This window comes from Chrysemys picta, chromosome 18, assembly GCF_011386835.1.
Source record: "Chrysemys picta bellii isolate R12L10 chromosome 18, ASM1138683v2, whole genome shotgun sequence".
In the NCBI taxonomy this organism is placed as follows: domain Eukaryota; kingdom Metazoa; phylum Chordata; order Testudines; family Emydidae; genus Chrysemys; species Chrysemys picta.
In genome coordinates, this window is record NC_088808.1 from 13,898,708 (window position 1) to 13,922,336 (window position 23,629).

The 23,629-nt window shown below is 42.2% G+C and overlaps 2 protein-coding genes across 6 annotated transcripts in view; one reads left to right on the plus strand and one right to left on the minus strand.

Annotated features, from left to right (window-relative positions):
* Positions 1-4,574: 4,574 nt before the first annotated feature.
* On the minus strand, positions 4,575-11,439 carry DOLK (dolichol kinase). Of its 4 annotated transcripts, XM_024106105.3 has the most exons (3): positions 10,892-11,024; positions 9,415-9,810; positions 4,575-6,449 (listed from the first exon to the last, which is right to left on the minus strand). In XM_024106105.3, exon 3 carries the CDS (start codon positions 6,350-6,352, stop codon positions 4,763-4,765), a length of 1,590 nt encoding a protein of 529 aa, XP_023961873.1. In that variant the 5' UTR covers positions 6,353-6,449; positions 9,415-9,810; positions 10,892-11,024; the 3' UTR covers positions 4,575-4,762. The 4 variants fall into 4 exon arrangements, with proteins under 4 accessions (XP_023961873.1, XP_065428407.1, XP_005293444.1 ...); XM_065572335.1 differs by lacking the exons at positions 9,415-9,810; positions 10,892-11,024 and adding an exon at positions 11,417-11,439; XM_005293387.4 differs by lacking the exon at positions 9,415-9,810 and having other exon boundaries at positions 10,892-11,030.
* NUP188 (nucleoporin 188) overlaps positions 10,982-23,629 on the plus strand; it is a 47,474-nt gene continuing 34,826 nt past the window's right edge. For both annotated transcript variants that reach the window (XM_008169212.4, XM_005293386.5), the window contains exons 1-11: positions 10,982-11,060; positions 14,965-15,019; positions 15,606-15,679; positions 17,887-17,971; positions 18,919-18,999; positions 19,467-19,511; positions 20,269-20,361; positions 20,483-20,602; positions 21,273-21,484; positions 22,012-22,126; positions 23,172-23,372. In XM_008169212.4, the coding sequence (XP_008167434.1) occupies positions 11,035-11,060; positions 14,965-15,019; positions 15,606-15,679; positions 17,887-17,971; positions 18,919-18,999; positions 19,467-19,511; positions 20,269-20,361; positions 20,483-20,602; positions 21,273-21,484; positions 22,012-22,126; positions 23,172-23,372 (1,107 nt within the window). In that variant the 5' untranslated portion in view covers positions 10,982-11,034. The remainder of the gene's footprint in view (positions 11,061-14,964; positions 15,020-15,605; positions 15,680-17,886; positions 17,972-18,918; positions 19,000-19,466; positions 19,512-20,268; positions 20,362-20,482; positions 20,603-21,272; positions 21,485-22,011; positions 22,127-23,171; positions 23,373-23,629) is intronic.

Below are 23,629 nucleotides of genomic sequence, written 5' to 3' on the forward strand. Positions count from 1 at the left end.
TCAAACTTTAACTTTTTTCAGCATATCTATGAAGAGTTATTAAATGAAGAGAGACAGGACTTTTCTTCACAGTTTCAGTGGAATATATATTTTTTTTAACAAATAACGAAGGATTTACTTGGTTTTTTTTTTAATATATACAGAGAGAACAGCTACTCTTTGAAGTATCCATACATAAGACTGGAAATATGCTTCATAAATTTTCACATCACCAGTATATTATATAATTGACACACCCACAAAAGCCAACTTCCCAGCTCTTTACAGGGATGCTCAAGTAATTTAGTTCACAGTTATTGAATTCACTGTGACAGGGAACAAGAATACTTCACACTTATCCAGTACTTTCCCACCACAGATCTGAATGCTTTACAGAAACTAAATAATGAATCTTTACAACACCCCTAGGAGGTATTATTCTAGTTTTACAGATGGGTAAACTGAGGCACAAAGCAGGAGTAGGTCTGATTGTGGAGCCCTTACTCATGGGAGCAGTCCCAATTACTTGAGTAAGTGCTCACTAACATGTACAAGGGCTTCACCATTTAGTTCTAAATGACTTACCCCAGATCACATAGCAGTCTTGGGAACAAAACCCCCGGAGTCCTGATTCTCATGCTCTACCCTCTAAACAACATTCCCTATTTATTATCCTTTGAATGCGTAATATCAGTTTTATATTTTAAAGCTGAGCTATCAAACATTGAGACAATATAAGCAACATGCAGACTAGAGGAAGGGGGGATTGGAAGGTGGATAAAACTGGTGGCAACATTACAAATGGGATTATGTAGGCAGCAGAAGCTCTAGAAACATATATGCAAATATAACAAAAACAGGAAAAAAAGATTGAGTAGCAGTAGTAAGTTTTATTAATAATTAGTCTCCATGGGTGAATTGTGTTCAGAGAAATTGCAAGAGCATGTATTGTGGATCAGTTTAAACCCTTAATATCAAGGGTTTTATATATTGCTAAAATTAATGCATAGAGCCCAGCAGCAACTTCAGCATTTCAACTTGATTTAAACGTTTTAAAGTCATCTATAGAAATTAATGTTAAGCCTTTATCTTAAATGAAAACTAGATGTTTTGCTTATTTTAAATAGCACTAGCATTATCATTTCCAGTTGGTGAAAGCCATCTACCTTAAAAGAGAGAGAGAGAGAGACACAGAGACAGCTGTACTTGACTATATGGGGTCCCTATGCAATATATATATATATATATATATATATATATATATCAATGGACTGATATTTAATACACTTGGGAAAATAATACACAGAAGAACTTTAGACAGTTTCTAAGAGGTAACTTGAATAGAATAATCTGCCAACAGAACAGACACCCTCAATGGTATTCATAGACTAGATGAAAACAAAATAGTGCAGATGATCTTGCATTGTTGCAGGAGGAATGGACTGAATGACCCAAGACATCTTATTGTTTCAGGCTCTGTATCAGATTAAAGCAGGTTAGAAATGGATTTTTGCGACACATGGCGTCAAGCCTTATTGCTTCATTACTTTTTCTAAGCATGATGCCTACCTCTGGTATTGGTCTCAAATGCCAGTTGCAATGAAGAAATAGATTAAATTCTTGTGTTCATTTATGGTAAAAACGGCTCTTAAGTAATGGCTGGGACTTCGCTGGTGGAACAAGAGTGCCAGTTTTAAACTGAGCAGCTAAAACAGGTTCTGTAGGTCAAACAGGATTTTTTGATGCATCTGAAATCACTGCAGTAGCAGGAATGAGTAGGCTGGGTAGGGATAACAGTGGTAATCTTGCTCAGATTCACCAAGGCTTCTATTAGAAACAAGAGTCTGATCTTTCCTACCTTTTTCAGACCTTGTTTTGATGTCAATAAGCAGGGGACAGAGTAACCTTCGGTTCTGGTGCTTTGTTTTATGGCTTTAGTGTTATATCAACCTTCACCTGAATGCTCTGTTACCAAGTGCAGAACACAGGATGGGTGGTAGCTAAGGCTTTTTCTTAGTTACTGTGGGAAAAAGACTCCACCTTTCTAATTAATTTTTTTTAAAGTAGCATTTTCCTGCTAAGAAAGTTGGTTCATCTCTCCTTTCCCTTCTGTGCTCTGTTCAATGTGATTTGAAGACAGATGTAGAAAGAATGTCCTACTCTGTCTCGCTAGAACATGAGAATTACTAAGCTGTGCAACATGTTGGATTCACTGTTGCTAAGGGTCACTGTACTCTTGCACCATCCATCTCTCCAGGGCTGTTTCCTTGGAGCAGTGCCTCACAGCCTATTGCTCTGTTAATCACAGTCATTTTCTGACCATACTTAAAGTCCGAGGAGAGATGCTGTGCTGTGTCTCTCAGGAGGCATGGTCCAGAAAGAGAAGGCCAAGAGGGTTGGAGGAGGGTGGGCAAATGTGATACTCTCTCGGTTGTTCCAGGGGCCAGTGCATCCCAGAATGATTGGAGGTGGTCTGACTCTGCAGCAGAGAATAACCAGAGCACACAATACTCTCTGGCCAATCCTCCTGCTAACACCAATACACTCCCAGTCCCAAACTTGGGGCTACACAGGATGGTGCTAAGCTGCCTAGTTTGCCCCTATGTTGCTCTAGGGCTGGGGACGGGGTTCTGCCCCAGGGAACCGCTGTGGCCCCTTTACACAGCAGAAATGTCAAAGATGCTGTAGCAGGGACCAGAATCAACTTCCCTGGACAAGAATTCTTGCAAGCAAATACCCTACCAGGTACTCCATGGGAGGGTGGAAGAGGCAGGATACAAATCAGCTTAATCTGGTCCTAATGGAAGTTTTGCATGCTAATGACAGAGCATTCCTAGAAGTAGAAATGTTTCAAAGGATTAAATATACAAAAATGGAAAGGTTTTTTGGCTATAAACAGTGAATTGTTTCAATTGTACTGAGTTATGATCCTAATTAAAGGGGCAGCAGCAGGTAGTTTTGCTCCTGAATTTACATTTTAATAGAAATGCTTTCATGGATGATTTTTAATGAAAACCATTTGTCCAGATTTAAATGTCCCCCCTCAACCCTCCTAATGATTTACAAACCAAACACTGCAGCCTGTACTAGTGCATATATGAAAACCAGAACATTACTTATTATAAACAGCTGTGAAACTGACTTCAGTGATTTTCTTTGTTCAATCTGAGAGAAATGCAAGAAGTAAATCAAACTGTATGAGTAGCAGAGAAGCACACTGGATTGTTAAAATACTTTGTTTTAATAATCTAATGTGTTACGAGTAACACAGGAAAGGATTTTAAATGAGTTTTAACCTAATCTCTCTTTAAAATTGTATCTGGAAATGGGACTCTTTTCAATGGAGATTAATTTTTTAATGTAGCTTTAAAAAAAAATTCACATATAAAGCAAGTTTTGTTCAATGTAATTTCAAGAGATCAAGAGCATGAAAAAGGTAGAACTTGGTTTATTCCAGAGAACTGGCAAGTAAATCAAAATTTTAGCCACAAAGACTATTGTTTTCACCCTGCAAACCTATCTATCCATGCTCTTCCAATAAACTAAGTTTGACATTCTCTGTATTTGAAATTACTTTAAACAGAATAAGCATTAGTGCTGTTTTCACTCTAGTTGGCAGAGGTCTTCTAATTTTGTAACAGGAAATGAGAGATGACGTGGCAGTCTTCATACAATTTGATCCTATGCTGCAGGTGGTGCACACCCTCACTGCAACAGCATGCTTTTATTGAAAGAGGCAGAATTCACATGGACAAAGATACCAGGACTCAACCCGGTGGCATGCCAGTACAGTGCACAAGCTTTGTAGGAGCCTGCGCTGGTGAACAGAGAGACAAGGTGGGTGAGGTAATATCATTTATTGGACCAACTTCTGGTTGGTGAGAGAGACAAGCTTTGGAGCTACATGGAGCTCTTCTTGAGGTCACCAGAAGAAGAGCTCTGTGTAGCTCAAAAGTTTGTCTCTCTCACCAACAGAAGTTGATCCAATAAAGGTTACCTCACCCACCTTGTCTCACTAACATCCTGGGACCAATATGGCTACACCACCACTACATACATCTGGTGAACTGTGTCTATTTCAAACTTCTAAGGTAGCAAAACCAGGAAAATGTATCAGAGGGGTAGCCGTGTTAGTCTGAATCTATAAAAAGCAACAGAGGGTCCTGTGGCACCTTTGAGACTAACAGAAGTATTGGGAGCATAAGCTTTCGTGGGTAAGAACCTCACTTCTTCAGATGCAAGTACCTCGCTTCTTCAGATGCAAGGTACTTGCATCTGAAGAAGTGAGGTTCTTACCCACGAAAGCTTATGCTCCCAATACTTCTGTTAGTCTCAAAGGTGCCACAGGACCCTCTGTTGCTTTTTAGGAAAATGTAATGACCCCATCTGTTCCCTTCTAGTGAACTCACCTTTCCCACCCCTTCTGCTTCAGTGCATCCAGAAGAGACCTGGAAACAAAATCACTATGACTGTATATCTAATTCAGCATCACCAACTCTACGAATCACAGTATCACGTGGATGGTTTCCTGTTACTCCTCTGAGAGGATGCAACAGTTAGTGCTGCTTTAGCTATTAAATAACAAACAAAAAACAAACAGCAGCCTTTACTTTTATTGTAAATTAAGAGTTGAAGAACTATTTCCTTTCTGTCATTAGCTGTTCTACCCGCTATACCAAATATAGCATTTCGTACCAAACTGGCTCTATTGAGCTCTCAGCAGGGATGCATGGCTCATTACCACCCCTAGCTAGAAAGGAAGTGTCTGTTCCTGGCAATGTCTCTAAGCCATGAGCAGTATCTGGAGGTAGAGAGGTAAGAGCAGATTGTCTATTTGGGTAGTGTAGGCTTCCAAAAGGGAAATTAAGCTGATGGATCCCAAAATCCAGGCATAGCTGGTGTTCAGGTTCACTCTGCCATCAAAGATCAGAATAAGAGCCACAGCAATGATCTGAGCAAAGATGGCAGTCATTGTCCCTTCAAATGTCTTCTTTGTCCCAGGCCATTTGATTTCCCCTATTGTAGTGCCAAAAATTGAGGCTATTGTGTCTCCCACCCCTACCGCCAGTACCCCGGAGTAGGGAACCAATGCTCCTGCTCCAGATAGGGTACCTTTCGGAGCACAAGGCCTGGGGAACAACCACACTGGCAGGGACATCCCAACAAGTAGGTAAATGTGAGTCAAGATCAGAGGTCCACTATCTCGTTCGTCCAAAAAGAGAGTGAGCAAGTGCCTGAGTGTTTGGCCAAATGGCTTGATCCTGAAGTATCGTATGTACTCTAAAAGGATAAACACTACCAGACACAGCACTGCAGCAATGTAGAGAAGCTGGTGGTCATAAATTAGCCCAGGGATGTAAGTAGCCACCACAATGAAGTGAAAGTATTTTCTGGTGATGGTTGAAGCTTGGTGCTTTTTAGATTCAGATGATCTCTTGGAATTCTGGTAAAGAACCACCATGCACGCAGAGGCAGCCAACAGGGTCCAGTACACAAGGAGGTAAACTCTTGTCTGTGTCTGAACCAGAAACCGGAGCAACCAGAGCAAGGGATTCCTTTGGATCAGATGGTAAAGCCAAGGCATGAGGACCCCCAGTCCCAGCACTGCTGTCATCATGTGGAAAAACATAGAGGATGTCCAGGTTCCTGAATCCATGAAGAAGAAGAGAGCAGTGAAGAAAATCCCAAGAAGGACCACCCCAGCCACGGCCACTAGAAGGACGAAGTCTACAGGATCCGTTCTGCCCTCTGTCACGTTCAGTGAGCGTTTAATGAGCTGTTTGAGGATGAAACTTATACCCCCAAGGACTAGTAATGCTTCCCCAGGAGTAAAACATCGAGGCAACAGATAGAGCAAGATCATACTGAGGTAGACAAAAATAAGCAGCACTTCCAGAATCTCTATCACTTCAGAAACAGTTAAAGAATACTTCATGGTATAGAGGATTATACTGCCAGCAATGCCTGAAAGTATGCAGGTGTTAGTTGGCACAGGCCTTGTGATGCCAACTGCTATTACAGATAGGAAGAGGGCTAGCACCATGCCCGTGGAGGCCACAACTATGCCCAAACGTTCAAAGTACACAATGCCAGCAGCTTTGCATCTCTCCTTCATCACAATCCCCAGGAGTGGGATGACCATACTAGCTGGTAGGAGGCCACTGTTAGCTGTCGTCCGAAATTGGAATACGGCCCCACCCAGTCGGAGTAGACGGTCCCATTTAAATTGGACATAAAAAGCCTGAACAGCAAGAGCGATAGCACACCAGGAATACCGGTCCCAAACTACCATGTGCACACACAACACAATGATGAACACAATCAGGGATTCCAAAAGCACTGGTTTGTTTAACATGGTTCCAGTCAGAGGCATCCTGTGGTTTCAGAATCTTTACAACTGTCAGATTCCAAAATTTTCAATACAGTCCTTGGTCCATTAGTAAAAGTTCACTTTCATCCTACTGCAACGCCTATAAAAATAAACAAAATAATAAAATTAAAGAGACTACTAGAATACCTGAGGCCTTCTTCTCATTATTTATTTTCTGAAGCTCAGTTGAAAGCTTTGATTCCTGTCACGAGAAAAATAAAATCAGGATGGAAATAAGTCAACCAGCATTTTCTACTGCTTTCAAGAATCAGAAAACTCAGCTTGCAATGCCATAGCCAAATCTCACAGTACTTTTATTCACATGCAAATACTAAATACTTCTATTGCAGTGCCAGATTTTTCCTCTCTCTCCTAAAAGTATAGAGGGAATGCTTTATATTCTGCAAGGAGTGTATGCAAATACTAAATAGCAGCACTCACAAGAACTGCACTGGAAAGAGCACTTGGACATCTCTAAGTTAGACAACGACAGAAGAGCTTGGTGATGAGTTTGTTACAGAATGAAGTGAAATTAATGCACCCACATGCCATGGTGCTATATAAAATAAATATTAAAGAAGAGATGAAAATATGCATGTTACATAGGCAATCATTTTATTGATAGAACCGACAATACTGTTTCTACCATAAGCAACATCTGATCTTTAAAAACATAAATTAAATAAAAAAAAAACAAAAAAAAAACCCCACAAGGTACAAATTAACTGAAACACAAAACAAATCAGAAGCAAAATTATGCAGAATGGCTACTCGTGTTTTAAAAAAAGGAACTGACACCGTCAACTTGAAAATTGGTCAATTAAAATAAAAAGAGTTAAAGGTCATTTCAGGTCTTCCCCTTGCCTCTAACTCCTTTCTTCTGATTTTCTGTGGATTTACAGTCACATTGTCCTATTTTTAAAAATATTTTCCCTCCAGCGTTGCTGTGTAAACTGTGTAAGGGAAAACTGACGCTACACAAAGCACTGTCATATATATAATATAAACAAACCGAAGAGAGTTAGTATTTTCTTTCTCCAAAATCTTTCAAGTTATAGTAATCTTAGTGGTTATTTCTAATTCTGGTAAGTAAAATTATTCAGACATAAATGTGACAAATCTATAGTGTCCCTTTAAAATAGCAACTCTCCAGCATTTTAACCCATCTGACCTTTCTCCCTTGGTTAATTAGAGTATTTAGTAGTACTAAATAACTTGGAATTTCTGTCCAAGCTGATCCTTTCTATTCAGTTATAAGTATTGGCAAAAGATTCCAAACAAATGGAGAAAACTCAAAACTTCGGAGGAAAAAGCCTCTGTGATGGAACAAGACATTAAATACTTCAGACTATTGTGCAAACTTCCACTCATCTTAATGTACATCTGTCCACCTTTGCCTAAGTCTGTTCAGATTCCAAACATGGTAATCACACATTATAAACTCTACTTATATAAGTCTTTCTGTCATTTTTTGGCAGTGAAAGGCTTTCCAATACTTTATTTCTCCATGTCACTAGCGTTAGGAGATCTATCGTGCATTTGGCTGCTAGTAGCAAATGTGTTCTCAATAGGGCCTTTCCTGACTCAATAGCCTCCTTTGGACTGTAACCTAATAGAATCACTATAGGTTCTGTGGGTAGCCTAACTTTAGTTATTTTGAAAATTCTATATGCTACTTTCCTCCAAAATACCATTATTTTAGGGCAGGGGTCAGCAACGTTCGGCACGCGGCTCACCAGGGTAAGCACCCTGGCGGGCCGGGCCAGTTTTATTTACCTGCTGACGCAGCAGGTTCGGCCGATCACAGCCCCCACTGGCCGCGGTTCGCCGTCCCCGGCCAATGAGGGTGGCGAGAAGCGGCGCGGGCGAGGGATGTGCTGGCCGCGGCTTCTCGCCGCCCCCATTGGCCCGGGACGGTGAGAAGCAACAGTGGCAAAATTAAAGCCAATTTGGGGAACAAAGAACATCTCCCTGGAATCCAAACTGAAACTGCTGCACGCACTGATCATCTCCATTTTTCTGTATGTGTGCGAGTCATGGACCCTTACGGCAGGAATTGAACAGAAAATAGAGATGAGATGCTTCCGTAAAATCCTGGGCATACCCTACTTTGACCATGTCACTAATGAAGAGGTCTGCGACGTCATCACCCAACGTGCTGGGTCATATGAAAACCTCCTGACAACCATGAAGAAGCGCAAACTGAAGTGGTATGGCCATGTAACAAGATCATCTGGCCTATCCAAGATCATCCTCCATGGCACAGTACAGGGGAAGAGAAGAGGTAGACAGAAGAAGAGATGGATTGACAACGTAAAAGAGTGGACAGGAATGGACTTCGCGGAGACTCAAGCACGGACACACAATCGTCATGGGTGAAGACAATTGGTTGATTGCTCATCAGTGATAGTGCCCCAACGACCATTGCGGTTATGGAAGTGATGATGTTGATGACTGATAATCCCCCCTTTCAGAGTGGGTTTATGCAGAATTTTGTTCTTAATATTATACATTTAATAATCCTTGTCTGAATTTCCTCTAGAGGTTTTTGGAATTTATACAGACAGGGGCTGAAATATGAATTCATTTTTTGGCAACCAAATACATTTTTATTGTTGCTATACAACCAAGCCAAACTAAATGTATTTTTTCCCCAATACAACAAATCATTTTTCAGTTTTGAAACAATGGGAGGAAAATTAATTTCATAGAGTTGATTGAGGTTGGAAGTAATCTGGGACAATTCTCCTTCACACAGGGCCAATACTGGCTTTGAGCAGCCCACTTCTGTCTGTTTCTAGATATAGAAAATGGGGCAAGGACCTGCCAGTAGGAGAGTGCAGGGAAACCCCTACATGCAAACCAGAGGCGGAGGAACAGTTATTGGCCAACATGGACATTTAAGAGCTCCAGCCCCTACAGCAACGACACCTAACTACTGCACCCAAATGGGAAAGTAACCAGTCCTAATCGTGAAGCACCTTGAGAAGGCTGAAATCCCAAGTATGAATTGACATATGTCTTCTATTTTAATGCAGCTACAGCATAATTTGAAAACTACTGACCTGTAGATGTGTAATGAGGGCTATTTTATCATTATCTCCTCTTGCCTCAACTGTTGCCTTTCCCTTCTCTATGATTTCTCCAAATATGATCTCTTCAAACTCCAGAATGCCAGGGCGGGTCCCACTTGCTCACATATGGAACAGACCATGTTATTCTCATACTCAAACATCTTCACATGCTCTTTGCTCATTTCAGGATCCACTTTTTGTTTTAAAGCCCTCCATGGACTTGTCCCTATTTGCCTCATGGGTCCTGCCTCTTTATATTTGTTTCAGTTAGTACAAGCCTCCTGTTCTTTCATTTAGTTGCACGACTTCTCCTTTATAGTTCCTGACAGCTAGCGCAGATTTAATTTCTCTCTCCACCTCTGATATTCATCTGACTTCACATCTCAGCTAAAATAGAAAACGTAATTTCATTCTTAGCTACACTACTTAATTTATTTCTCTCTCCACTATATTCTACTTTGTTATTCAACTTCCACTATGGTATTTTGGGACACTATACTGAAGATACTATGGAAGACAGAAGTGTATTTTGTGTGTTCAATGAAGCGACTAACAGCATAAAAAATAATCCATTCCACCTGGAAGGTGCAGCCACCTGGTATAAAACAAAGCATCACTCAGCTCCCAAGACTCAGCTTTCTCATCTGTTGGAAAGTCCATAGTATGTCTGTCTTTTCTCACTGGCTTATATAGGGCTTCACTAGGGCTACGCCTTCCCCGCAAAAAGAGGGATGTTCTTTACTCAGGTTTGCTAACTACCTCTGGTTAAAATAGCAGTGAAGGCACAACAGCTCGGACTTTCGCTCGGGTAAGCAGGTCGAGATCAAGCCTACAAGCGAGTTTGGGGTTGAACTCGAACTGCTCACCCGAATTAAAATCCAAGTGAGTAGCAAACTACGGGTCAGGAAGAAGACTCGGTGCAGGAGAGACAAAATGACCCCCTCCCCTTCAGGAGCTTGCACCGTAACAGGCTCACCTCCCCGCTATACTTCTTGTGTTCAGCTTCACCCTTAGGGTGACCAGACAGCAAATGTGAAAAATCAGGACAGAGGGTGGGGGGATAATAGGAGCCTATATAAGAAAAAGACCCAAAAATCAGGACCGTCCCTATAAAATCAGGACATCTGGTCACCCTATTCACTCCCCAAATGGGCTCTTATATAAAACAACACCCCCAACCCGCCCCTGTATCAGACACGCTACCCCACAGCGCACTCCTCTTACCCTTACCCCTGCCACGGAGCCCCGCAGCGCACCTAGCCCCTCTCACTCCACGCTAGCCCTACGTTACCCTGGGCTTGGCACCTATAGGACTCTACAGCAACCATCTCGGCTCTTGCATATTCGTGTACAACAGCGCCCCCATAGCCACCTCCACGCTACACTTCCCTTGGCACCTATAGAACTCTATAGGGAAGCCTTGTTGGGGTTCTCGCTATGCACCTTCCTTCCTCCCTCACCAACTCACCTCACTGGACGGCGCCATCTTGCGGCCCGTGTCTGTCACGTGATGGGGGACCCTCGGAGGCGAGGGAAGAGCGGGTCCCCGTCACGTGATGCAGGCGCCAGGCCGGTGCGGCGGGTAACGGGTCACGTGAGACGGGAGCGAAGATGGCGGCCGGCGGGCTGTGCGCGAGGTAAGGGAACGCGGGTGCCGCTGAGAGAACTCCCCACTCCCCGCCACCCACACACACTGGGGATAGCGGCCGGACCGGGGAGCTCGTCATTAAACGGCAAACGGGGCGGGGCGGGAGGGAGCAGGTCCTGCCCCCTCCCCAGTGCACCGTTCTGGTGTTTTCCCCCCAAAAGAGGCTCCTCCCCCTGACCCCCGGCATATCCGAGAGGCTCCTCCCCGTGACCCCCCACCCTGACCCCTTTCAACTGCACCCCCAAGCTGCCCTCCTCAGGAGAGGCCGCTACCCGCTTTAGCAGCCACTTCCACTGCGCTCCCATCTCTTCCAGGAGAGTCCCCCTCCCAATGACCGCCTCTCACCTGAGGCGAATCCTGCCCTGGAGCAGAGCTCACCCCCTGCTGCAAACGCACCCAGGGCCTCTGCACACAAGCCCCGGGTAGCGGATCGGGCCATTTCTAAGAAGCTGGGGTCGCTGACTGAATGGCCTCTTTGGTGCCCTCCGATTGGCACAGACTCTGCTCTCTGCCCCATTGGGATGGAGTCTGTCCTGGCACCAGAGTCCCTTCTCCCAGCCTGCTGCGTGGTTGGTCCTGTTACCGCGTTCGTCTGGGCTCTAATGAGGGCCACACACAGGGCTGCTCTGCTAGTGGAAATCTCTGCAATGCCACCTGTCTAGATGAGCTGACCTACTGACGTCCTCTGAGCCTGTTTGCAAATATCAAAACAGACGGTTCACCGTGTGGTCATGAAATCTATATGCATTTTAAGAACTTATTCCATTGAAGAGCTCTTGGAAATAGTGGTGTATGGGGGCTGAGGAGGACTGTAAACCCCAGGGGTAATTAGGGTATAGTCTACTTCCATTTGGTTCTTATTTGCCCCCTCAGGATGTAATGAACGTATCCCTGTTTGAGACCTTTTCCTGCTTAGTGAGTGTGTGAAGGGGAATTGGTGGGGTGCTGTTGTAGAGCCCCAAGAAACCATCTATTTTTACTAAATAACATCAAATCTATTTCAGCATTTTACCACAACTGATCATGGCCAAGTTGAATATCAGTTTTCATGCAATCCTCTCCACCTTCCTCCTCTCTGTAATAAAACAAGTGGTTCCCGATCTCTTAGGGCCACTGCAGCAATTTATTAGACACTTAATACCCCAACCATACCAGCAAGACCTGCCATTTGGCTGTGGACACTTACTCTCTGGAGCTTCGGCTCCCCTAAATCTTAGTCTTGGATCCTAGTCTGGTGAGTTAGAGCATGTGCAGCTGAATGGAAGGTGGAAGTGGTGGCATAAGAGAGCCTTGCTCGGAGGCTCAAGATTAAGTTGTCTGAATGGAATATGGGGGAACCTGATGGTACCAATCACCAAGTTTTTGTAAACACCTAACATTAAAATCCCAAATGAACTGCAATCCAACTATGATGTGAGCTGGATAGGAGAGCAAACACTTTAATAATGAATCATGCTGATGAAGTGTAGATCTGCCTCTGTCCCTCCTAATTTAAATGTTTGGAAAGGTAATATGTTCTTTAGAAGTGACAGGAACTATTTGGGAAGCGTGGCACAGGGACTAGTGGTGAATTAACATTTTCTTTGTGTTCCTTTTGTTCTCTGTCTTTTTTAGAAGGCTAAGTGGCGAGTGTGATTTAACAAAATTAGAGCTACTGTTTAAAGGGGTTTTGCTGCCAAATTGAAATCTCGATTTACATCAGAGTTGCACATCTCTAGAAGGGGACACATTGGTTGAGTTGTTGTATGTCTATACACAACATTCCTGTGTGTATGACAGACACAAAAAAATTACATGTTATCCACTTTGCTTTGCAGAATGTGATGCAGTATAGTCTGTTCCTGGAGGTTAAAGCTCTAAAAGTTTACAAAGGCTTGAGGCCAGAGATCAGATTTTTACATCACAGGGATAGTTTTATCATGAGTGTGACATTCTGGGAGCTGATTTGCCCTTTTAATTGAACACTACATTTCCATGAGTCTGTGAAATATACATAGGATTTTTCGCTCTGAATAAGCCTCATGGGTCACTTTGCACAGAAGGTGTCCTCATTGTTTTTGGAAATGCTTTTGAGTCTTGCTGGAACTCTAACACCTTCAAACTCGATGGAAAGAAAGCCTGACGCCAAGTAAGATTTTTGTTATGTACACCTCTACCGTGATATAACGCAACCCGATATAACAGAATTTGGATATAACGCGGTAAAGCAGTGCTCCGGGGGGGCGGGGCTGCACACTCTGGCGGATCAAAGCAAGTTCGATATAACGCGATTTCACCTATAACATGGTAAGATTTTTTTGGCTCCCGAGGACAGTGTTATATTGGGGTAGAGGTGTATTATTTGCATTACTGTAGTGCCAAGGCCCCGGTTGGAAGAGAACCACCGTTTTGCTGGGCACTATATAAATATGTAGTAAGAGAAAGTTGGTGTCTCAAATAGCATACAGTCTAAATAAGTAAATTGGCCAGAATCAGAGGCCTGTTTTAATCACAGAGAAGGTTTGGCAGGAGTGGAAATGAGACAGAGTTGGCTCAGGCATATTGATGTTCTGCATTACAAAGATTCCTTTCTTGGGAGAACTCTATGGTCATTCAGTTCTCTGCATGGGACAGAGGGATTGCACCCATATTTTGTTGCTTAATCATATCAGGAGATGTTCTTTAGCAATGGAGTCTAGTGCAATTCCAGATTTAGGGCATGTCTGCATGAACACAGTGCACAGCAAGCTGGCATATAAATCTGTAGTGCTCCAGTGTGCCACACTTGAACTGTCTGTGTGGATCGTGCTGCTGCGCACAAAAAGTTCCCTTGTGCCCTTTGACGTATCGTGGTTTGACAGCAGTATGTCAGTATGCAGTAGAGAACTTTTAGTACTCAGCAGAAAGGTCCACACGGACAGTTAGTGCACAGCATGTTGGAGAGCTGTAGATTAACACCCCAGCTTGCCATGCAGTAAATGTTCATGTAGACATTCCCTTAATTTACTCAAAATAGCATTCTAACTTCCCAGGTCTATTTTGAATGGCAGCAAATCAGGCTGCAGATATTTCATTCTTTAAGTCTTACAAAATAATGCCTCTGGTGGCTTTTGGTACTTTCTCTGGAGGTGTAGACGACTTCAGAGCTGCCACTTTCATTCTCTGTTATTCTAGCTATCCCGGGAGCTCATTTTCTGATTAGGTTCTCTAGATGGTAATCTGAGAAACTGTCAGATGAGCATATTTCACATAACCTGTCTGTTCATCTCTAGACAGACCTTGCATGGCAGGCTTTATGGTTTAGTTTAACTCCTGACTTGGATTACATTGCCACCAGAACATCAATTTCTTAAACTCCAGAAAGCGGTATTTTGGAAGTTGCTGTTTGCACAGCTATTTTAAATAGCTAGATTTTGTTCATTACATTTTGCAGAGTTGCACCTTCCTTTCTGAGATCTGGTAGGATAAGGATTTGATCTGAAATACTTCCTAACACAGACTGATTGCCTTTTCTTCTGTGTTCTTAGTGAGTGTTTGGGAAACAGATACAAACAAGAGGCTTAGTTTAGCTAAGCTATGCTGAGTAGTTCTGGCAAAGTTTGTGCCTTTTGGGAAACTGGTGGAATTTCTCACCTTACTTTGATATTGTTCCACCCAAGGAGGAAGCTGTGAACAGCAGCGAACAAAACTGAATGAAAGATCTCTACATGCTTACTTTGGTTTCCTTATACTAACTAACTGTAGGCATCCAGGTAGCAAAACTGGATTGAACCAATTACAGTAGTTAATATAAATGTGCTTACCACTTTATCTGCTCTAAGTGAAAACCAAGTTTAAAAACTTGTAGGCTGAACATCAGCCTTGAGCCATGTTTGAATTAGAGAGAGAACTTTGTTTTTTCTCTTTATTTATAGGAGCAGCAGAGAACTATGGACCATTCTGCTGGGCAGATCGGCTTTGAGAGAACCTGTAAGTAGAGGTCTTGCTAGGCAGCTTTTCTTGTTACTAAATAGACATGTGGCCTGATAACCCTGCTATGCTATGCGTAAGCGGCTGAATGCTAGTGAATCATGTTTTGCTGCTCTGCCCCTTTTCACCCCCAAAATATTCTTACTGTGAGTTTTTTGTTCCTCTACTTCCACTCCTTGTTTATTCTCTCTCGTTAGCTGCTGCAGCACTGGAATGGTATATGTGCAAAGGTGGTTCCCTTTCTGGAGCGGACACAAGTGCTGCTTTCCAGACTGGCTGGCTTGGGGTATTCATGAGTGGAGCAGCCTGCTTCCTTACTCCCTGGGATGGAGTCCATGATTTCAAGAATGTTCCCAGAGGTTGAAAATCCAAATCCGTTTCTGAGCCTAGCCTGCTGTCTCCTCCTTCCCACAGTTAGGCAAAGCAGCAAGCTGAATCACAGATGTTCTGCATGTTGGTCTTGTGTTGTTGCTGTCCTATTCTGTGTGTGGTGTTGGAATTTCATTGCTTAGTTCAAATTGAACAAATCTGATATTGGGCAGAATAAGGAGATTTGTCCATTCAGTATTATTTTATTCTCTTCTAGGCTCAGATTGCAGCAGAGTTGAACAAGCATTGGCAGAGGCTACTAGAGGGGCTTTCATACTACAAACCTCCCAGGTACAGTAATTCGTTGATGCTAGCATCTGATAATAGGCGCCTAGATACTACTGTGATAGGTGCATTAGATAAACAGGCACTGGATAGTAGTAGAACGTGCTGAATATTTCCCAGTGATGCAGCAAAAATAGATTCTACCCCCTTCATATGCCAATTACCTCCAGGTTGCAGGAGGTTCACTATTCACATGGAGCGGAGAGGTTTAGAAGGGGTGCCTCAGTGCAGTTAATATTATTTTGGCATGAAAATACCATGTGTAGAAATAACACAAGTTCTTGTCTTCTCCCAGCCTATGTTAGATACCTGTTCATCCCAGCCTCTTGCTGAGAGTTACAGTAATCATGTACCAGAATCTAGAGTGCCTCTATAGGTTACCTAAAGATGAAGCTTCAATGCAGAGGAACGACTCCTCTTGACACTTAGTCTTCTCAAAATGAGATCCAGATTCTCACATTGAAAGAGTGAGAATGATTATCTATCTATGTTTATTATAGCTGTAACCGTACCTTGGTTTGTGCATTTTTTGTAGCCCGTTGGCATCTTCATTGATAAGAGCAATGTCGTCAGCAAAGTCTAGATCAGATAGCCTTGTATTGTTCCATTTTAGGCCATATGTATCACGGTTGCATTGTTTTAATCCATAGTCAATGGCTAGCATAAACAAAAATGAAGACAGGATGCACCCCTGCCTTACACCTGTCTTGATGCTGAATGGCTTACTCAATCCATTTTCCATTTTAATTCAGCATTTTGAGTTGGCATAGAATGTCTTCGTAATGTTCATTAATTTTGTTGGAATTCCATATTGTTCCACAATTTTCCACATTGTTTCTCTGTTTAGACTATCGAATGCCTTTTGAAAGTCCACAAAATGGATGGCAAGACTGCCTTGGAATTCAATTGTGTTCTCAATAATCCATCTCAGGGCGAAAATAGTGTCTGTGCATGAGCTCTCTTGTCTAAATCCAGATTGTTGTTCACGTAGGATGGTATCCATCTTTCCTTTCATTATGTTCAGGAGGACTGCTGCTAATACTTTTCCTATGACAGATAGAAGTGTTACTCCCCTCCAATTTGAACAATTGTTTAGATCACCTTTCTTTGGTAACTTGATTAGGATACTGAGGGTCCATTCTTCCAGAACTTTCTCCTCTGTCCATATTTTGTTGCACAGCAAACAGATGACTGACTCCACGTCTTCGCCTCCATATTTAAGCATTTCAGGATGAATGCTGTCCAACCCAGGTGCCTTGTTGTTTTTTTAGCTTCTGCAATGCTTTTTTTAGTAATGGAGAAGATAGGTTTGAGATACAATGCAAAGAAATGTAAAGTCATGTTTATGGGGATAGAAATCAAAATTGAAGAAGAGAAACTGGAGGTGGTGAACAATTTTATGTATCTTGGAAGTACCATCAGCCAAGATGGTACTTTTTCCGAGGAAAGAAGAAGAAGAATCGGGAAGGCAAACCCTGCATTTGGAAGACTCAAAAACATCTGGCAACTCATAAACATCTCCCTCAAGACAAAACTGAATGTGTACAAAGCAGTTGTTATCACCATCACAACGTATAGCAGTGAGACATGGCAACTTACCAAGAAAGATATGCAAAAGCTGGATGCTTTTCATCACAACTGTCTGAGAAGAATATTGGGAATAACATAGAGAGATAGGAAGATGAATGAAGAAGTGAAAAAAATTACTGGACAAGGCACCCTCTCACAAATAATCTACAAAAGAAGACATCAGTGGCTGGGACATGTGCTGAGAATGGAAAAAGAACGCTTACCAAATACTGCCCTTGAATGGAAGCCAGAAAATGCAAGAAGAAAGAGAGGAAGACGGTGAATAACATGGAAACGAACAGTTCTGAACGACATCAAGCACCTCAACATGAAATGGGAAGATTTGGAGAGAAGGGCAGTTGACAGACAAGGATGGCAAATGCGGGTAGCCCAATGTGCAGCAAAGCATGGGATGGTCTAAGGTCTAACTGTACCTTGCATTGCACATGAAGTGAACTGTGCCAAACAAGTCCTGCATTGAGGTTACAGTATGTATATTAAATATAGAAAAGCCAGAACAATCACTGAAAAGTCTGATTTTTAAACCGACAAAAGCCAGGGATTTGGGAATTAAGCCTTTCTGTTTTGCCTCTTTGTGTCTTTAGTGCATTTTCATGACTAAAAGGGTTTTCTTCTTTCTTTAGTGCAAGTTCAGCCGAAAAAGTAAAAGCTGATAAAGATGTGGCTGCTCCACTGAAGGAACTGGGCCTGAGGATCAGCAAGTTTTTGGTGAGCAGAGGTCCTAGGCAGTTTAATTCTTGCCCTCACACTTGGAATGCACAGCCAGAGACCTGGGTTTGTGCTTTCTGTTCTTGATGTAGTATATCTTATCTCTGAAGAAGATAACTGAAGTGTAATCTTTTCTAATTTATCTCCTGCTACCTGGATAAAGAGTTACTTTCTCTATGCTGAGGCTTTTGCCTACAGTTTTTCTTCTCCAATTCCCTACTGGACACATACTTTTTTCTGCAGTGAGAGTTTGTCAGGTCAAGTAATTTCTCACAGGTATTTAACTAAAACAATAAGAGGATCAAATTCTGAAGCTCAGTTAAGTTTAATAAGCTGTTTGAATGTTCAGTAGAAATGAATTTAAGGCTATTGTCAATCCTGATTATTCTAAACTAAGTTATAAGCAAGAACTGAGGCAGTAAGCTAAAATTTTCCAAAGTGACTAGTGACTTTTGGGTTCCTTAATTGTTGGTGCCTAAATTGAGACTACCTAAACGGCTGTTTTTTCAGGAAGTGCTTAGCGCTTGCCCTCTGAAAATCGTGCTTTTTTTAAGGCATCTCAAACTGGACACTCAAAATCCCTTGTCATGTTGGAAAATCTTGACTAGTTACCCGCAGAATTGGATTCCTTCCAATCAGAAATAGAACAAGGTGATCAGTTTATGATAGGACCTTTATTTAGTTGATCCATTATACTCCTGCTGGAGCTGAACTAGCCACATCTACATTATTTTAAAATGTAATGTTCTGCTTTCCTTTAACAAACAAACTCTACTGACCATAACTGTTAAGAGCCTCAGAGGAAACCAATTTATTGACACTTTTTGGAAGAATTTATTCCAAAGGGAAGAGATGCCTGAATATTTGGAGTGACTTTGCACCTTTTGATAAACTTAGTTGCCTTGTCTTATTCCTCTCTGTGTCTGTGCATCTCTCTCTTGTTTCAGGGGCTGGATGAAGAGCAAAGTGTGCAGTTATTGCAGTGTTATCTTCAAGAGGATTACAGAGGGACCCGGGACTCACTTAAGGTCTGTAGTATGTGCCTGCATCATGCTACTGTCTCTTTTCCTCCTTAACCCCAGTGGTTCATTGACATGGTTGTGCATGATGCTGAAATCCAGATTTGGAAATTATTTTGGAACTCCTCCCCCTCCCCCCCTGAATTTCTGATATTCAAGTACATTACAGAAAATGAGGTATCTGGGGTCCAGGTCCAATCTTCTAGAATATCCTGCCTGGTGTGAGTCTGAGATTTATCTGAACTCTTAGCCATAGGAATGTACTGACAGTTGTCTGAGAGAGAGGGGTAGGGATAAAAGGAGTCAGAGGTAAACTCATGCTTGCAAGTGAGAATCTGTGCTCTGTAACGCTGAAATCTGGCCTCTCACAAGAAATGATATCTTATATGCCTTTCATTGCTTTCAGTATGAATTTTTTGGTGACTAGTGTAGGTGCATTAAGGTCACTTCCTTATTCTGATGTGTTTTGATTGCAGACTGTCCTGCAGGATGAAAGGCAGAGTCAGGCTCTGATGTTGAAGGTCAGTAGTTTTCATTCTTATTTTCATTTTAAAAAGAGGTGTTGACAATGAACTAATTTTGTTTGCTATTGGTCAGGAAAAGCTGGGAATGGTTGAAGTGGCCCTTCAATGTAAAGAGCAAATCTGGGGGGATTTTTCCAATTCATTTGTGAAGTAGTAGTAATACCTTGCTCTTCATGTAGCGATTTTCATCAGCAAATCTCAAAATGCTTTACAGAAGAGTGGCTGGCCATAGACTAGAACAGCATGAGCAGTTACTCTATACAGGGACCTTTTGGCTGTGCTGATTGAAATTGGGCCATGCAGGAATAAGCACTCCTAGGATAGCCACAGCTTTGCATTTATGTGCTCAGTTGTCATCCTAAGACATGTCTTTGGAAAGGGGACTGAAGATCACACCTATGTAGTTATGGATCCAAGAGGAGAAAGAGATTGAAATCTCATCTCTCCTTGTTTGCTCTGCCTTGTTCCTTTCTTTCTGAGTTAGCAATGGAATGACAGAACCTATTCTAATATATGAAGGGGGTGTGCGCGCATATGCATAAGGGTGAACTGGATGCTTTTGTCAGATGACTTAAACTATCTAACTGAGTCATGCCATTACGTTGAAGCATCCATTGTAGGTAGTGCATGGGCAATGTAAGTTTATGAGCATAATCACTGCAGTTTGGTGGGAGGCATCAGTGATGAGATCAGGAGAGGGAAGAGAGAGTTAGACACAGCAGCAAGTGATGCTGATGACGTTGTGTTTTCACAGCTTGCTGACTATTACTATGAAGAAAGAATGTGCATTCTGCGCTGTGTCCTCAACCTACTCACTTATTTTCAGGATGAGAGGCACCCCTACATGGTGAATACTTGAACCTTTTCCTGAATCTGATCTCACTGTTAAATGACACACCGTTTGTCTGTCTATGCATCTAAAAAGCTTATACATGTGTATGTGTAATATTTGCGTTATTTTTTGAAAGGCACAATACTCACAGTGTGTTGAGAAGCTGGACAAGGAACTGGTTCCTAATTACCGGAAACAGTTTGAAGATCTATACAAAGCAGAAGCTCCTACATGGGAAACACATGGAAATCTCATGGTATTTTGAAAATTATCAAAAATTATTCTTTATCAGAGTTGTATGTTCTTTCTTCACTACATTGTTGACTAATTAGTACAAAGTGAATATGCTTAAATGCAATTAACAAGGACATTTCCGGCCTTCTAAGGAATTTAAGGGAATTGTTTCCCTTTGGTAATACTCTGAACACATCTTGTTTCAGCAGCTAGGCTCTGATCTTGAGATCTAGGCTCTGATCCCCTTTGTAAAAAGCTCATTGAGCTGTCACTAGACCAGCAGGGTTTTGGAGTGGCGCATAATCTGTTTTAAGTAGCCAACTCTGTTTACTCTTAGTAGTGTTTTGTTTAATTTTTAAATAAAACCTGCAGAATTGTGAATCTGAATCATCTGGCTTCCTGGCAACTTGGGTAGTGTCTCCTGGGATAGGGTAGGTGTTTTTCCTGTCTTCAGCTCTGTGGGCTGCATAAGGATCACATAATCCCAATATCATTGATTTTTACCTTAATCCCTTAATGCTATATGTTGTGGGATGCACCCACTGCCATTGAGGGGATGACTTAAACAGCATTTCTGGTGTGACGTAAGAGCAGGTTCCCTCACCATTGAAGCAGACCGATTTGCCCCAGCCACTCTCCATTTCAGGTTGCTAGTTTAAATGTATAACGGTAGGACTCTCCTCCTTGTACAGACAGAGCGCCAGGTGTCCCGCTGGTTTGTGCAGTGCCTCCGCGAGCAATCCATGCTTCTTGAAGTCATCTTCCTTTACTATGCATACTTTGAGATGGCACCTGATGAGCTGCTGACCTTTGCCAGGCTTTTCAAAGAACAGGGATTTGGCTCTAGACAGACCAACAGGCATTTGGTGGATGAAAGCATGGATCACCTGGTGGATCGTATTGGGTAAGTCTTGTGTGTATGTATGGGAATAGTGTGCAATTGAACAAATCTCTTGTTCAATACAGAATATAGGTGTATTTCATGATGGTGCCCTCCAAAATCACTCTTTGTGTAAATAATGTTTATCCTTATGACCTTTGGTTTAGTTTATAAAAGGTTTCTTCAGATTGGACTGAGAGACAGCCAGTGAAAAACCTGCCATGTGGAATGTAACATGGTAGAAATAAGCTGAGGAAGAGAGGCCATCTTCAAATCAGAATAAATGGCTTTCCTATTTTGTGACTGTTCAGCCAGCAGTAGATAATTTTGAAGACCTAACTTGTCATCTGTTGGCACATCAAGATCCAAGAATTTATGTTCTTTGGATTATTGCTCTTAATTTCACATATTTTTTTCCTTCATTAAGGGAGTAGTAGATAAATGTAAAGCTGATGGACTGTTCCATTATCCAGCCTTTACTTCCCTCTTTCCTACTGAATCTTTAAATTGAGTTTCTTTTTCTTGCTTCCTTCCCCTGACCCCTGCTCCAGCTACTTCAGTGCTCTTATCCTGGTGGAGGGCATGGAAATTGACTCCCTGCATGAGCGTGTGTTGGATGATAGGACGGAGGAACATAAATTTGCCAGTAATGGGCGTATGCACCAGGTAAACCTTCAATAAGTCTCTTGACATTTGTAGTTCCTCTGTAATTAGAGATGGGTTGTGGTTGCCCAAGGTAGAGCTGCTGGAGCTCTGTGGGCAGAACTTGTCTGTGAGATTCTGGGCTTGCAGATCGACTGAACTAACATCTACATTACAATATGGGGCAAGTAAGAAGGAAATGAATTATTAATTTCTATTTATCTCATAAGAAAGTGGTTTATCTTCAGGTTTCAGAGTAGCAGCCGTGTTAGTCTGTATCCGCAAAAAGAACAGGAGTACTTGTGGCACCTTAGAGACTAACAAATTTATTAGAGCATAAGCTTTCGTGGACTACAGCCCACTTCTTCGGATGCATACCATTCTTCGGTATGCATCCGAAGAAGTGGGCTGTAGTCCACGAAAGCTTATGCTCTAATAAATTTGTTAGTCTGTAAGGTGCCACAAGTACTCCTGTTCTTTTTGTTTATCTTCAGGGTTTCCCTGAAGGTTTTAGGGAAGGGTAGGGAGGAGCTAAGAAATGGTCTTAACATGGACATCAAAATGGGGAGAAATTAAACATCTGTGGTGTAGTATATTTCAAAGGTTTTCAGGGAAGAAAATACGTGGGAGCTAGAAAAGCACAGTGAGGTCATTAAGTTATGAAGGAAACACTGGTGTTGCTTGTGCTCTGACTGATCTTTGCATACTTGACCTGGAATTTCACATTTGTTATAATTTCACTGTGATACTTGTATCAAAACAACAAACTTCAATTTAAACAAGGGGCTATCCATTATTTTAATTAGAATTGTGTGTCCTTTATTTTTGTGACCCTCTCACCTCCTTCCCCAAAGGATATGAATCAGCATGACAGAAAAAACATGCTAAGCAGTTTCTTCCTGAAAGTACAACTTGGTCAACTCTATAGATCCTTGTTTTTATACAAGACATTTATTTGCATGAATTAGGTGATTATTAGAGCTACACCTCAGTCAGCTGAATGCTTGCTGGGTCAGGGCTTCTTTCAGCCTGTCTTGATTTCTTTGCTTGTATCCTGTCTTCTGAGCAGGAAATGGACCATCTGCTGCTGACTTTAGGGGACATCTCTCATCATGCCCCTGTGCTCTTGGCCTGGGCTTTGCTCCGTCACACAGTAACCCCAGAGGAGTCGACCAATGCGATCAGGCGAATGGGAAGTACTGCTATCCAGCTGAATATATTCCAGTACCTGACAAAGCTGCTACGGTCACTCAGCAGTGGGGGGAAGAATGTAAGTTTCTAGTTGTCATGTTTGTAGGCTCTTCAGGGTGAGGGGGCTTTATGGTATTGGTAGTGTGAAGATGTGGGGGAAGGTAGGTAGGTTAGGCCATTGTTTTTGGAAGTCTAATTCCAGTCCTGAATAGAGTGCATAGTGAAGTGTTGGCCAGTAAGTGACATCAGTGTTGTTGTTTCAGCTCCTTTCTGTGTAGAGTGGAAGTTAAATGAAGTGTTTGTAGGTTTAGAAGGCAAATTAAAAATTTATTTCCC

What these genes read in the sequence shown, in the direction of transcription:
- DOLK (XM_065572335.1), bottom strand. Translation starts at nt 6,352, where the DNA reads ATGCCTCTGACTGGAACCATGTTAAACAAACCAGTGCTTTTGGAATCC.